General features: G+C 49.7%; 1 protein-coding gene across 1 annotated transcript; it reads right to left on the bottom strand.

Moving 5' to 3' along the window:
• Positions 1 to 606: 606 nt before the first annotated feature.
• Positions 607 to 12,435, bottom strand: CD40 (CD40 molecule, TNF receptor superfamily member 5). The gene is made up of 9 exons (XM_006881591.1): positions 12,385 to 12,435; positions 7,759 to 7,831; positions 7,301 to 7,426; positions 6,948 to 7,094; positions 6,559 to 6,652; positions 2,887 to 2,948; positions 1,443 to 1,529; positions 1,297 to 1,335; positions 607 to 761 (listed from the first exon to the last, which is right to left on the bottom strand). Exons 1-9 carry the CDS (start codon positions 12,433 to 12,435, stop codon positions 607 to 609), a joined length of 834 nt encoding a protein of 277 aa, XP_006881653.1.
• Positions 12,436 to 14,583: the final 2,148 nt, after the last annotated feature.

The following is a 14,583-nucleotide window of genomic DNA, read 5'->3' as shown; positions in this document are numbered from 1 at the left end:
TGGAGCGTCCCAACTAAAACAAGCCTGGAAGCAGGAGCAGTACCCACTTCCGGAATGGCTTGCCTCCGGAAACTCTATGAACAGTGCTCAGGTCTTTCATTGATAGGGTCACTGTGAGTCGTCTACGGCTCGACGGCACCTAACAACAACAACCACAGCACCTTTGAGATCCTAATGTACAAATATATTATAATTTTATTTATCCAGCCCCCTATGGATAAGCAGTTAAGTGGCTTCCGGTTTTCACATCCCAAACAACACTCAGTGGTCATCTGCACGTACGTCTCCACAGGCACAGGGAAGCCGATGTGGCACATCCCCAGTGGGCTGGAGAGGTCAGTGGTTATTGCTATGTGTCCCTCCCATCCAAAGAGCCTTGCTTCCATCCTTAAAAGCCAGCTGGGAGTCAGGCTGTCCTCCAGGGCTGGAGTGAGGAGTCCACGGCTCAGAGTTCGGGGTTCAGATGGAGGGGTCTGTACCATCCCAGCCCCTGTCCTCGGGCTGCAGTGCCCTCAGGCTGCAGTGCCCTCGGGCTGCAGTGGCCACTCTGGGCTCTTCAGGCGGATGCCCACTGTCCAGGCTGCCTCTCTCCTGGTACCCACGGCCTCACTGTCTCTCCTGCACCGAGATGCGGCTCTCTTTACCATCCTCCTGGGCCACCGGCTGGCATCCTTGTAGCGTCTCCTGCACCGGCGCAGTTGTGTTGGTGGTGGGGTTGTCTTTAAAATCTATCTCTACCGGATACTTCTTTACCTCCAGATCTAGGAGATCCTGAGAAAGCCAAGGAGTGAGGTTACGGCTGCCTTCTCCTCTGAAGCCACTCAGTTCCCTCTCCAAACCCCTTCCTTTTTTCCCCCAAACGGAGCCCAAGGCTGATTCTCTGGGTGCCTCCTGCCCCCTGCTGGCCACAGTGAAGGTGACAAGAAGTTTCCAGAGTGGGATTCAGAGGGGTTTCTCCATCTAGCCTCACCCAATGACCCAAAACCAAGGCCCCAGTGATGGAGCTTGCTGGGTTTTTAATGCCAGAAAAGAGTGGAGGGGGCAAAGGTCAGACTACGCCAGGGAGGCTGGAGCAGCTCTGTGAGGCTGGGGATTCTGGACGTCACAATGGCTAGCATGGAGAGAGTGGGCATGAGTGGGGCTGGCGTACGGGGGTGGAATGAAAGCAGTCCATTCTGCAGCCCCCTGGCCACAAGGACAGACACCGAACCACGTCTGTGGCTATGCAGGTAATGACATGTCAATCTTTGCAGTTGGTGAAAACTCTGCCCCAGCTCCCCAGTGAGGGGATGGGACGGGGGCTTACCTTATTGGGTGGCTTCTTGACCACCTTACCTACAAGAAAAAAAAACAAAACAGGATGAGGTGCTCAGAAACAGGTGGCCAATTCGGCTTGTACCTTCCCCATCCCCATCACCCAGTGCTTCCCACCGAGAACTTACTGATAAAGACAGACAGAAAGAGGACAGCAAACAGGACTGCTGTGGTGATGGGGATCGCCACCAGAGCTCTGGACCGAGGCCAGGAACCTGGAGAGAGCAAGATTTCAGCAGTGGCCCCAGCCACCCACTCACAGTTGCTCCCCTCCCTGGGCTGGTGCCCCAAGCATCTGTCCCTTGCCATTCTTAAAACACTTCCTTGACTGTGCTCATCTGCATCAGAGGTTTCAAACAGGTGGCATGCGACGAAATGTGGCAGCAGATGCCTTTAATGTGATCAGCACAATTAAAAAAAAATATTTGCTAACATTGTAAAATTGGGAGATTCCAGATTTTAAAAATTAAAAAAAAATCTAGGCATTTGGTTTCTTTTATAAATTTGGAAGCTCAGGTCTCTGGCCCCTGTGAATGGAGTTGCGGTAGCTCCCTGAATCTGTTTACCGCACTCCTCACTACTCCCTAATCTCTACCCATGCTGAGGTCTAACATCTTTTATGCCTGCATTGCTGTTCTGGTTACTAAATGATTAGAGGGAAAGTGAATTAATTATTCCTTGTCTATAAGTTCCCATTCTAAACGAGAAAATGAAAAAGGCAGAAATACAGTGAGGAAAGTCAGGAACCCTTCTTGGCATAAAATTTAAAGGGGAACCGCCAAGCCCAGCAGTCATGTTAAAGAATGTTTCAGTGCAATATTTTCAAAACCCAGCAAACTATAGTCCACAGGTCAGCTGCTTGTTTTTCTAAAGAAAGTTTTCTTTAAAGCAGGGCTAGGATTAACATGAGACGTGTAAGGCAGGGTAACATGAGTGCACGGCTCCTTTTAAAATTTTTTATATTTTGTTGCTCGTGGGAATTATTATTTTTAAAAGAAAGTTGGTAAAATACCCCTCAACTACTGTGTTTTTGGCACTCCTTTAAGTATCGTGTCCAATGCAAGTGTCAACAGGAAATTTAATTTTAAGAACGAGCGAAAGGAAAGGGATGTGCTTTTCTTATTCTGGACTTTTCCTGCTCCTTAACATGACCAGCTTTGTCTCTGTAGTTACTTGAGTTGGTGGACTGTCCTGTAGGCCAATCTCTTCATTCTACTATTAAAGCTGAGGCACTGAGAACGGCCAACATCAACGAGCTGGTACTTAACGTGCAAGGAGGTAGCAAAGTATTTGTGGCAGCATTTACAACAATTTGCTGAGAAAGTTGCTAATAGCATCTCACTTTGCAGAGGAAGAAACGGAGGCTCAGAGAGGCACTAACGTGCCCAGGTTCCTGCAGACAAAGGGCAAAACTGGAATCACACAACCCCAAAGAGCCTCCTTCTCTCACCTCTCCTTCTTCCCACTTGGTATTTCTCTGCACCTCAGGGTTCCTCTGTGCCTCAGTCTCCCCTGTCCCTTCTGCTCCCTTCCTTCTCGGCCAGCTGCAAGGGCCCATTCTCCAGGACTCACCACAGATGGCATCTGTCATGTTTGTCCCAGCTCTCAATTCTACCAGGTCTTTGGAACTGCAGCTGCATACAAAGACATGCGTGAGTACAGGCGTGCACACATGAGAGAAAAAGGTACAGTGTTTCTAACCACAGGGTTTCCAAACCCTCCCCAGAGGGAGACCATCAAACAATCCACAAGTTTGGGTTCAAATGGCACGTATTTCACGCAGCATCCTATGCAAGTTCCTATAGGTACGACAGATGTTTTAATATTTTTTAAATTGTTTCCTTTTTTAAAATTAATTTTAATGAAAGTTTACAGAGACTTAGGGTTTCCAGTCATTCACTGTTGCACTTTTCTCCTTCCCCATCCCCTCCCCCCAATTCACTCTTCTCCTTGAAAAGAAAGAAAAACTCTTTCATTGTTATATAATCCCTCCCCTCAAGTCCACTCCACTATGCAGCCTTCACTGGACTCCTGTCATGACAATAATACCCAATCATATATCCCTTTTAAACAGTTCTCTCCCTCATCTGTTTCAATACCGTAAACATCATTCCTCCCCTCCTTTTCCGTCTTCCCTCAACCCTGATGTCAGTCCCATTTTACAACAGTGATTCTATGCAATATTTGTCCTTTTGTGACTGAGATATTTCACTCAGCATAATGTCCTCCAGGGTCATCTATTTTGCATAATATTTCATGAGTTCCTTGTTTTTCAATGCTGCATAGTATTCCATTGTGTGAATATACCAAAGCTTCTCTATCCATTCGTTTGTTGGTGGGGGGAGGATAGAGTTTTCCAGGACTCACAAGAGAAGTGAAGAAAGCATGTGAACTTTTGAAAGAATAATACTAGGAGAGTGTGCGAGGTTTACCAAGCATTGTGATGCTGGTGAAAATGAAGTAAGAACCATTCAGAGAAAACAATGACTGGGATGGAGTGGGGTTAGGTTCAGCTGAAGGCAGCTGTCCTCAGCCTCAGTACCGGGGGCATGTGGGGCTGGAGCAGTTTTTGCCATGGAAGAGCTAGCTGTCTGTGCCTCGCAGGGAGCCAGCCACCCCTGGCCTCTTCCCACTAGATTCCAGCAGCACTCCCTCTCCCAGTGTGACAACCAAAATGACACAAGATATTGTCAAACGTCTCCTGGAAGCAGAACTGCCCTCAGTGGAAAACCATTAATTTAAGGAATTCTGGTGGTCTAGAGAGTAAGGAGTTGTGCTGCCAACCCAAAGGCAAATGGTTCGAATCCATCAGTGGCTCCAATGGAGAAAGACAGGCAATCTCCTCCCATGCAATTTACAGCCTCAAAAAATCTGCTGGAGGGTCAGCTATGAATCGGTTCTGACTTGATGATAGTAAGTGGAAGTGTAACGAGAAATACTTTTGAGTGAGCTGTGAGGTTTAGCATAACTACAGCACAGTAGGCAAGAAATCAGGTGGTTTTATGCAGAACAGCTTTTGGAACTATGGGAAACTGGGTCTTTTGAATCAGGTCACTGATGACCCAAGCACAGATGTTACAGCTGGAGTCAGCACCCAACCAGGTGACTTGAAGCCGAATGAGAGATGTTTTTTAAAGCTTCCATTGGCCACAAAACCCCAAGAAGGAGCGACTACAAGCAGAGTGGCCAGTCAGAGGTAATTGCAAGAGGCCCAGAGAAGAGATGATGAAGTCCTGGTCCAAGGTGGTCCCAGGAGAAGTAGGTGGAGAAGGACAACATATAGAATATCCATCTAAACGTGGGAGAAAGAGAAACCTCAAAGCCTGGCATTCCCCTGGGCCCCACATTTACCAAATTACAGATTGTCACTCGGTTCTGATCCTGTGATACTACAGGTACCGAGAGTTATCAATCAACATTCTCAGTAAATATTACCTGAGCACTTGCTATGTGTCAGGTACTGTGCTAGGCTTCGGGGATGCCTCCGTTTGGTGGGGGGAGGCTGTTATATTTTAAATGGTGTCCCCCTCCCCAAAATATACATTGTAAATCCTAGCCCTTAATCCTGTGGTGATAATCCTATCTGAGAACAGGTTTTCTTTATTGTGATAATCAGGTGGTATTAGTGTAGGGTATGTTTTAAATTAATCTCCCTTGAGATATAAAAGCAGATTAGACATAGAAAGGCAAGTGGAGGTGGGGTAAGAGGGAGGCCACTTCACATGAAGACAGCGAGGACATAAGAACCAAGGACATTCCCCTGGAGCCTAATGAGACGGATGGCCTTCCCCCTGCAGCCGGCATCCTGAAGGTCCCTTCCACTCCCCTCAACTGTGAGAAAATAAATTTCTGTTTATTAAAGCCACCCACTTGTGGTATTTCTGTTATAGCAGCACCGGATACCTAAGATAGTCCATTTTCACACTTAAGGAGTTTTCAGGCTACTGAGGAAAGGCAGAGAGTAAACAAATATGTATGGTATGTTGTTATTTATGGGAAAAATAAAAGGCGAGACAATGTGTGTGTGTGTGTGTGTGTGTGTGTGTGTGTGTGTGTGTGTGTGTACAGAATGTCTGAAAGGGCAGGCAGAGAACTAATACCAGAGGCTGCCCTTGGGAAGGGTATTTGGTGGCTGGGGGACTAGAGTGAGAAAGTGATATATCCATGTTGGTCAGTTTGTGCCTATTGTCTTATGTGTAAGTTTTATCTGAGTTATATTGTTTTTAAATGAAATGTTAAAAAAAAGTTAATGGGGGGATGGCTTAAGGGTATTCCGGGAGGAAGTGTGTGAGTCAGGAGAATGAACAGTGTGTTCAGAGGGTTGCAAGCGGCGTGAGGCAGCATGACGTGAAGAAGACGTCAGGCGACAGATCCCAGAGAGTCAGCTGTGGCCTCGGACGCCAGCCCAAGGAGCTTGGGTCTCATGCTGAAGGCAACGGAAGCCATGAAGCATTTTAAATAGCAGTGACCTGAAATGAGTTTTAGAAAGCTCACTTTGGCAACAGGATGGAGGGTCAGCTGAAGGGGAGAGAGTGGAGGGCAGAGGCTGGGGCCTCACGGTGATAAAGGCTCGAAGTAACCCAGTGTCAGTGGAGATAATGAGCACACACAATGCCCTGAGCATGAAGAAAGCCAATGGGCTAGGACGTGGCAACTGATTTGGGGTTGGAGGTTAGACGGGGGACAGCTGGGTAGCCGCCTGGAGGCACGGCGGTGAGAGGAGGGAGCGATGGGTCTATTTTGGACACCAGAGCTGGAGCTGGCTGTGGTCATCCAGGTGGGGATGGGCACTCAGTAGTCGGATGGAAGAGTCTGACACGCAGGAGAAAACACTGGACAGGAGATCCAGACGACAGTCATCAGAAGGAAGGGGCAGCTGAAGTCACGGATGTGGGCGAGGAGGTTCAGAGAGGGTGGACAATGGGATTAGAGAGGAAAACCGAGAGCAAAAGCCTAGAAAGATCAGTTAATGGGAAGGAGCAAGAGGAAGAGAAAGTAAGGTGGGAAAAAAGCCAAGAAAGAGACTATGATAAGAGGGAGCCTCCCAGAGATGAGAGAGACCACCAGTGTCTATTACGTAAGAGAAGAGGCAAGACAAAGGATGGAGAATGACCGCTCGGTGGGCGTGCGGTCCATCTGTGTGTGTTCCACACGTGTATGTGGACATCAGGGAGCAAAAGGTTGAAGGCCAGAGGACCCACGTCTCTTGTAGGGCAGGACAAGGGAGCGGATGAGGCCTCATACCTTGTCCAAGGGTGACACTTTTCCAAAGCAGATGACACGTTGGAGAAATGGCCGATTGGGCATGGTTCGCAGACGGTATCAGAAACGCCTGTGCCTGAGGTAGGGGACAAGAATCCTCACAGATCACCAAGCCAGCTCTCGAGGGATCAGTGACAGGTGAGCAGGAAGTGGCCCTGCCCTGAGCACTCCTCCTCCCACTCCTCCTCTGTCCTCCCCATTGACTTCCCAAGGAAGGGAAGAGGCCCCATTGTCTCAGATACTATACCAACTGAGGCTGGAGGTTCCAACCCCTCCACCCCGGTGCCTGAGCGCTCACTAGACACCCTCTGCCCTGTGGCCCCAGGCTCCTCTCCTGCCTCCAGAGCCCAATGCCCAGACAGGTCGCTTACCAAGCTCCTGGACCCCAAAGCCAGGGTGGCAGAGTCTATGCTGGATGCATCTCTCGCAGGCATCGCTGGCACAGTGCCAACCTTCCTCACAGACACAGGTGGTATCTGTGTCCACTGTGCCCTCCTTCTGGACCTTGAGCCCTAGGTCTGGGCAGAGGTGGACAGGAAGAATGGGAACCCCTCTCTGGGCCATGCTTCTAGCCTTTTAAAATTATTTAGCCACCAATTAACCCAGATCCTGCCGACTCAAAACATAGGACAGCTGCATTGTCAGGCCATGAGCCGGAATATCAGCCCTGCTCCCAAGCACCACTCTCCCCTACCCCCACCCCGACCACCAGCAGCCCACGCACTGGGGTCACAGTATTTGTGGGGGTGACAGCGTCTTGCTCTGTTGAGGCTGCTCAGGAATTCGCCCTCCCGGCAAGACTGGCACTCAGTGTCGATGTTCTCTGCACAATCATTTACCAATTTCTTTCCTGGAAAACATGAGGAAATGAGGCAGCCGGGTCAGCTTAAAGTCACACACTTCTCACAAGCGATGAGGGTAGGTATTAGAGCAAGGGGCACGGAGAGGAAAGTCCTGCGTGGACCACCCCACTCTCCATCATCCAAAAGGGCACACGGAAGAGGTAAGAGCCCTGGTCTTGGGTAGGCGTAAGTCTATCTGGTAAAGAACATTCTGAGAGCTGGGCAGAGCTGGGCAATCCCAAGGGCTACCTTCAGATCTGAGTCTACAGAAGGCACATGGGTTCGTGCCCGCCAGGAAAACAAGAAGGGGCCTCCTCAAGGGACTGAGGTGAGCTCTCACCTGGAGGGCACAAGTCACAGCATCGACCGTTTACTTGGTACTGCTCTGGTCTGCATGGAGGCTCAGGATGGACCTAAAAGCAGAATTGAACAGAGTGAAGAAATCTGGAAACCGCTGCCTCCACAGGAAAGAAGATGAAAGGTGGTGGGGACAGGCTGGAAGTGAAACCAGAGTCCAAAGCAGGAAATGCGCCTGCGTGGTACTTGGTGTGCTTGTTTTGTTAACTCAAGGACACCCAGGGAACCATTGGGATATTTTATAGAGCGGGAACTTTTACCATATTCTCAGAACTAGTCAGACCCTCCCACTGGCCTGACTTCCTGGCTTTTTCCTTTTCTCAAAGATCTAAAATGATGTAGCATTGAGCACCTCCCCTGGGGTCCAGAGGCTGGCTGGCTTCAGCTGGTTCCAGCCCTGGCTGCAGCTATATTTAGCCTCTGGCCTTTTCCTCCTATTCTTCTGCTCCCCCTCCTCCAAACCCCATCATGTTTCCCCTCTCCAATGCCTCATCCTTTGCTCACCAGGGCTCTCCTTAATGAAACAGCTAGGACGGCACAGTGAACGTATAAGAATAAAATTCAATTCTCCTTTTTCAAGTGGTGAGATGGAGGACCAGAGAGGCTGGGACACTTGCTTGGAGCCACACAGCAAGAATATCTGGATGACAACTCATATTCCAGTGCTCCCTCTGTCAACCTGGGTCTCATCTGCACTGTTTTCTCTACATCCAGGTACGACCCATGCCCTTAAAATGTCTTCTTGTTAGCTTAAATGCATTTCTTTGTAAAGAAAACCATATAGCGTTACCACGAAATGGAACCTTTATCATGTCTCATAAATAAAAAACAATCTTAGAAACAAATTCCACAAAACAGTCCAAGAGACTACTAGGCCATGCGGGCCACAGCTTCTATGATCCTGAAACTAGAAAAGCTAGATAATGCCCACCTACCACTGCTGACCACCCTCAAAGGAATCACAATAGCGGATCCTGGATAGAGTTGGGGGAAGAGACTGTGGAACGAAACTCGAAATCATAAAAAGGTCAGGCTCGCTGGTCTTGGAGAAACTGGCAGAATCCTCAAAACTATGGTCCTTAGACACTTCAGATTTAGAACTGAACTCACCCGACCCCCATCCCAGCACCATTCTCAGCTGAACAGGTAGGTGAACAATAACACCAAGGAAATATGTTTTCATTAGAACAATCAACCACCTGCAATCAAAAGGTCAGCATTTGTCCAGGAGTAAAGCTCAGAAGCCAAGAAGGCATAAGAGAAGGGGGAAAGAAACAGTAAACACAGGGTGGGGGGGCCTGGGAAGAGTGCTGTTAAAGTGTCAACGTCACAAAACAAAGCACATATGAATTGTCAAGTGGAAAACTGATCCGCTCTGTAAACTCTCACCCAAACCACAACACCAGTAAATAAGGAGATTCCACAGAAACAAAACCATGCTAATAAACTCCACATGGTCACTCTGTTGGCTCCACCTGGAGGCCTGCTCTTGACTTTTATTTGAAGAGGGGGATTAGAAAGTGCTTGAGAGGGGAGCTCTGGTGGTCTAATGGCAAGGAGCTGCAACTACAATCCCAGAGGTGCACTGTTCGAATCCACCAGATGCTCTGCCGGGGAAGGAGGGACAATCTCCTCCTGTACCAGTCAGATCTGATTTGACGGTACACTCACACAAAAATAATAAAATAAAATTTAAAAAATTATTAAAAAAAAAAAAAGAAAGTGCTTGAGAGGCATTAACTCTATTCTAGCTCCTGTGACCTTTGGTGCCAGCAATCATGGAGATGGATCACACTAGGAAAGTCTGCAGTTAGGGACCTCTCCAAATTATTGAGGAGTAATGATATCAGTTTGAGGACTAAGGTGCATCTGATGCAGGCCATGGTCTTTCCAGTCACTCGCTTTGCATTTGAGAGCTGGACAATGAATACAGATGACAGAAGAATAATTGATGCCTTTGAGCTGTTTGGAGAAGAGTGCTGAACATCCCATGGACGGCCAAAAGATCAACCAAACATGCCTTGGAGAGGGTCCAGCTGGAGTGCTCTTCAGGGGCGAGGATGATGAGGCTTCGCCTTACATACTTCGGGCATGTAGCTAGGAGGGGTTATTACTTGGAGAGGGACATGATGCTGGGAAGGGTGGAGGGTCAGCAAAAGAGAGGAAGACCCTCAACCAGGTGGATTGACACGTGACTGCCACAGTGGGCTCTTGTGTGTCAGGAAATGTGAAGATGGCACAGGAGAGGACAGGTTTCTGGTCTGCTGTTCACAGGGTCATTATGAGTCGTACTCAACTCGACGGCACCTAACAAGAACAACAGCTCCTGAGATGTTCCTCTTGAAGGGATGAGATTTAACAACTGTAAAGTGAGTCTAGGTTACTTAGCTTTATCTCCATGTCCTCTGTAAGATGAGATCACATTATGGGAAAAACTAATGAAAAGAGTCTCAGTTTGAGAGTCAGACAGTTTTAGACTCTTGTCCCAACCCTAGAACACTGACTAGTCATTTTGTTCTTCTTAGCCTCAGTTTTTCCATCTCTAGATGGGAATAGGTGAGCTCTGGTGGCCTAGTGGCAAGAAGCTGCACTGCAATCCCAGAGGTTAGTGGTTCGAATCTAGCAGAGCATCTCCTCCTGTACTAGTCAGATCTGATTTGACGGTACACACACACACAAAAAAAAATAATAAAAAATAGAATGGGGATAATAATATCTTCTCTGCAAACTGGGCTGTCGATTAGAAACAACACATGTACGTGCCCCGGCACAGTATCCAGAACATACCAAAACCAAATCAGTTGTTCACGAGTGATTTCCAATTCATGGCACCCCCATGTGTTGCAGAACAGAACTGCACCCCAAAAGATCTAGTCTATGACTTTTCAGAAGCGTATCACCAGGCCTTTCCTGCAAGGCACCTCTGGGTGAGTTTGAACCACCAACCTTTCAATTAGCAATTGAGAGACCATTTGTGCCACCTGAGGATGGTCCAAGCTGTTCAGCAGGTGGTAGCTGATCACGCCCAGCACCAGGCGAACAGACTGGGCATCCAAAACCTGAACAACGTTCAGCATGGGCCTCTGAGCAAATCACTTCCAGAGGGGCCTCTTACCCCAAATGGGGAAGGAAGTCAAGGAGGCCGCCTGCCCCTTCAGCACACCCCAAAGTACCACCTTGTGAACATTCTCCCTCCTGACCCTTCCCCTCGCACCTGCAGAGCCACAGCAGGCCTGGGTGCCAGCCTCAGATGCATGAGAAAGTCAGATCCCCCAGGTCCCACCCCTCTGTGACAAAGGAGCAGGGGACCAGCTCTTGGAGTCTCAGAAGCAGACTCAAGGACCAGGACAGTGTGCGTCACATCCAGGTTCCACCGTTTCCCAGTTATGAGACTGTAAGCAAGATATTTCCCCTTTCTGGGCCTCAGTTTCTTCATCTGTAAAATGAGGCAGTTAGGGAGAATCAGAACAAGAAATCATGTAAAGCGTTTAGCTCAGAGACTGAAACACAAGAAGTCCTCTATAAATAATCCCTGCTATTTCTGTTGCCCAGACCACGCTCTATTTGGAGCCCAAAGTGGGGGGAATGAGGGTTCTTAGAAGCCCAGACCCCTCTTCACCCCATCTCCCCTGGCTACTCCTCCCTCTTGCCTTTTCCCTTAAAAGCCTCCTTGCTCAGAGTGAAAATGAAAGGCCCACACTCGGGCAGCCGCCCACCCCCTACTGTCCACCCTCTCACAACACCGGTCAGTCTGCAGACCTCATGACAGAATCCACAGGCCCCTGGAATTCAGGGAGGGGGCAGAGAAGCAGGCTGAGAAGACCGAGGTTTTGGGGGATTCCCAGCCTCCAGAATGAGGAACGACAAAAATATATTAAAGTAAAAAGTGAGTCAAACTTCAGCCTCTGAAAATCCCGGAGACACGCTTGGTCGGCTCTGAGCACTTCGGGCTGCCTGAAGAAGGGGCACCTGATTCTCCCCTCAGCTGGCCTGAGCGCCCTGGAGGGTGCCACGGGCTGTCCCAGTCCCCCCAGCCATCCTGTAGGCCATCCTGAATGTAGCAGGTGGGGATACACACAGGACTAACTGGAGTAGGGGGGCAGGACCCGGGGCTCCGCCCTCATCCTTTGTTCCCACAAGATGCCCCGCATGGAGGGAGCCCCAGCTGGAAGAGAGATGATAAACTCTCAGACACCAGCCACTGCCCACACAGTGAAGGGACAGGAAAGTGCAGGAAGCCTCCAGGCCCGCCCCTTCCCTAGGCTAACCCTCTTTCCCGCTAGGCCATCCATCACCAGAGTGCGCCCCACACACACACCAGACGGCGGGGCCAGCCTCGGACGCAAACCCAGACAGAGCCCAGCCTGCAGTTCAATTTACACCCCACCCAGGCTGCGCCGTCTACGTGGACACACCTGTACCTGAAGTGCCCTCCCTAGGCATGCGCCACCTGGGACTCCAGCACCTGGGGCACTATGTCCAGCTTCCACCCTCCAATGCCCCCAAAATAAGCCAGGAAGGCCACTCTCCCGAGACTCTATTACTCTTCCCTTCCCACTCCAGGCCCCTTAATCCCAAAGTTCCCTGATGAGGCAGAAATTCAACTCACAGCGGTCAACAAGCAGCCCCAGACAAGACACTGTAAAGGCAGACGAACCATGGCGCAGCGGGACACGGACTGCGCCTAACACAGCGTCCAGGAACCACTTGGCCCCCTCTCGGCGCCGCCCAGGAAAAGGGCAGGGTCTCCCGGGACCAATCGCCGCCGCCTAGATGCCAGGACAGGGGTGGGTACACCCCCCTGAAGGAGTTTCCCCAAGACCTTCCCAGATGTTTCACTTCGCCCCGGAGTTTAGAGACGCACTAGGAAGCTGTCTAGGGGAGACCCCTCGCTCCTCATCCCTGAGAGAGCGCCCCATGGGGCTGGGGGCCCTCGGGGTTCTTCCCAGCTGTGTCGGGGAATCCTAGCAGAACCGAAAGCGTCCCCACCGCGGATGGAGAGGCTGGAAGAAGTTCTCCTCGCCCAGATAACGGAAAGGCCACAGCTGGGACCGGGAGAGGAGAACCAGAGAGACATTTCAAGGAAAGAGTTTCCCAGCTCAGAGTTTCGCTTTCCAAGGGAAATTCCCTGGCTTGGACAGTGCGCCCCAGCACCCCACCCACCCATCCATCTCCATCCAGATCCTGTTCTATCCCAACTCCTGCTCAGTGCTTGGAGGGGTGGCAGTGGGGGGTGGGGGTGAGAAAGAGAGAGATTGCAGAAACACACCCACAGAGACACACGTACCCACTCCCAAACACATACACACCAGTGCCTACATATCCCCAGGGATTGTTGATTCCCATGCTAACAAGGCCCCTTTGTAGCATAGAACACCTGGGTCCTCATCCATCCTCGGCCTCTGATGGACAGAGTGCTCTTGAGCTTCAGATTTCCGCCAATGAACCCTAAAGACCTTGACCTCGATGGTGGTTGGGGTGAGGACACTCCCAGGTCTGAATTTTTTGGTGGACCAAAAGACCAGGCGGTTCAGGTGCAGGAATAAGGGAGAGGAGGAGGTGCTAACCTCCACCTCCTGGCTTCTACTGAAAAGGGCACTTTGTCAGCACTGGGGATTCTACCTCTGGGATCCATCTTCTCATAGTGGTGAGGAACTGCGCTGTCATCCCAAAGGAACACAGTTCGAATCCATCAGCTGTTCTATAGGAGAAAGGTGGGCAATCTTCTTCCGGGTGATTTACTGCCCTCCGGAGGGTCAGCTGTGAGTTGGTTCCAACTCCCCAGCAGAAAGGCCTCTTCCCAGCAAAGAAAGCCCCTCTTGGCTGACTTCCCACCTCCCTGTCCATGCTCACTTCCGGCCTTGTCATCCCACGCATCCTGGCTCTCAGCCATTCATGCCTCTGCCCACTTCCACAAGATAAGTTCTTATCTTACACTTTTGTTTGTTCTCGTTTTAGTGTGTCTTGCTCTGGCGGCTTCTTTCCCTTCTCCTTTCTGGAACCAGCTGAAATGCTATTTCTTCTGAAGTCTTTGCCCAGCTCTCTGAGACAGACACAGATTCTCTCTCTCTCTCTCTCTCTCTCTCTCTCTCTCTCTCTCTCTCTCTCTCTCTCTCTCTCTCTCTCTCACACACACACACACACACACACACACCCCACACACACACACATACACAAACACGTGTTTCCACAGCCTTTGCTGGGCTGGACTACAACCCCATCTGTCTGGCTCCACTCTGCCAGTGAGCTTTTTGAAAGACAAGATTGGCTGCATCCCAGCCCTAGGCTGGGATGTTAGTTGGCCTTGTTAAGGAGTTGTACTACCAATCCAAAGGCAGGCAGTTCGAAACCACCAGCTGCTCTGCAGTAGAAAATATAGGCAGTCTCCTCCCATGCACATAGTCTCTGAAAACCTGCTGAAGGGTTAGCTATAAGTTAGTCCTGACTCAATGGTAATGAGTATGTATTTGTTGAATGATTGGGTGAATGAAAAAAATGAGTGAATGAATTAATTAGTTCAATAACCCTAATTAGTACAAACTCCACCATGCAAAGAAATTGGGGGCAGAGGGTGCATATTTAGTGATTGGCACAGAGCTTGGGCTTCAGTGGACCTTTGAATGAAAGGTGTACTTGTCAGATAACCAAACACCAGGAGCACCTCAAATCTGGATTCAGGCAACTTTCATGTTAAAACCACTTAAACATGCCAGGATGAAGAGAACCTTAAAATATCTCTTTCCTTTTTCATCCACTTTGGGGGAAAAAAAGTACGGTTTTTAATTCCTTTGGGAAGGGGCGTTACTAT

The sequence above is a fragment of the Elephantulus edwardii genome, unplaced genomic scaffold (assembly GCF_000299155.1).
Source record: "Elephantulus edwardii isolate Elephantulus edwardi_28Jun2011 unplaced genomic scaffold, EleEdw1.0 scaffold00015, whole genome shotgun sequence".
NCBI classification, from domain to species: domain Eukaryota; kingdom Metazoa; phylum Chordata; class Mammalia; order Macroscelidea; family Macroscelididae; genus Elephantulus; species Elephantulus edwardii.
Note: the sequence above shows the minus strand (reverse complement) of the source record. Positions and strands in the feature narration are given on the sequence as shown.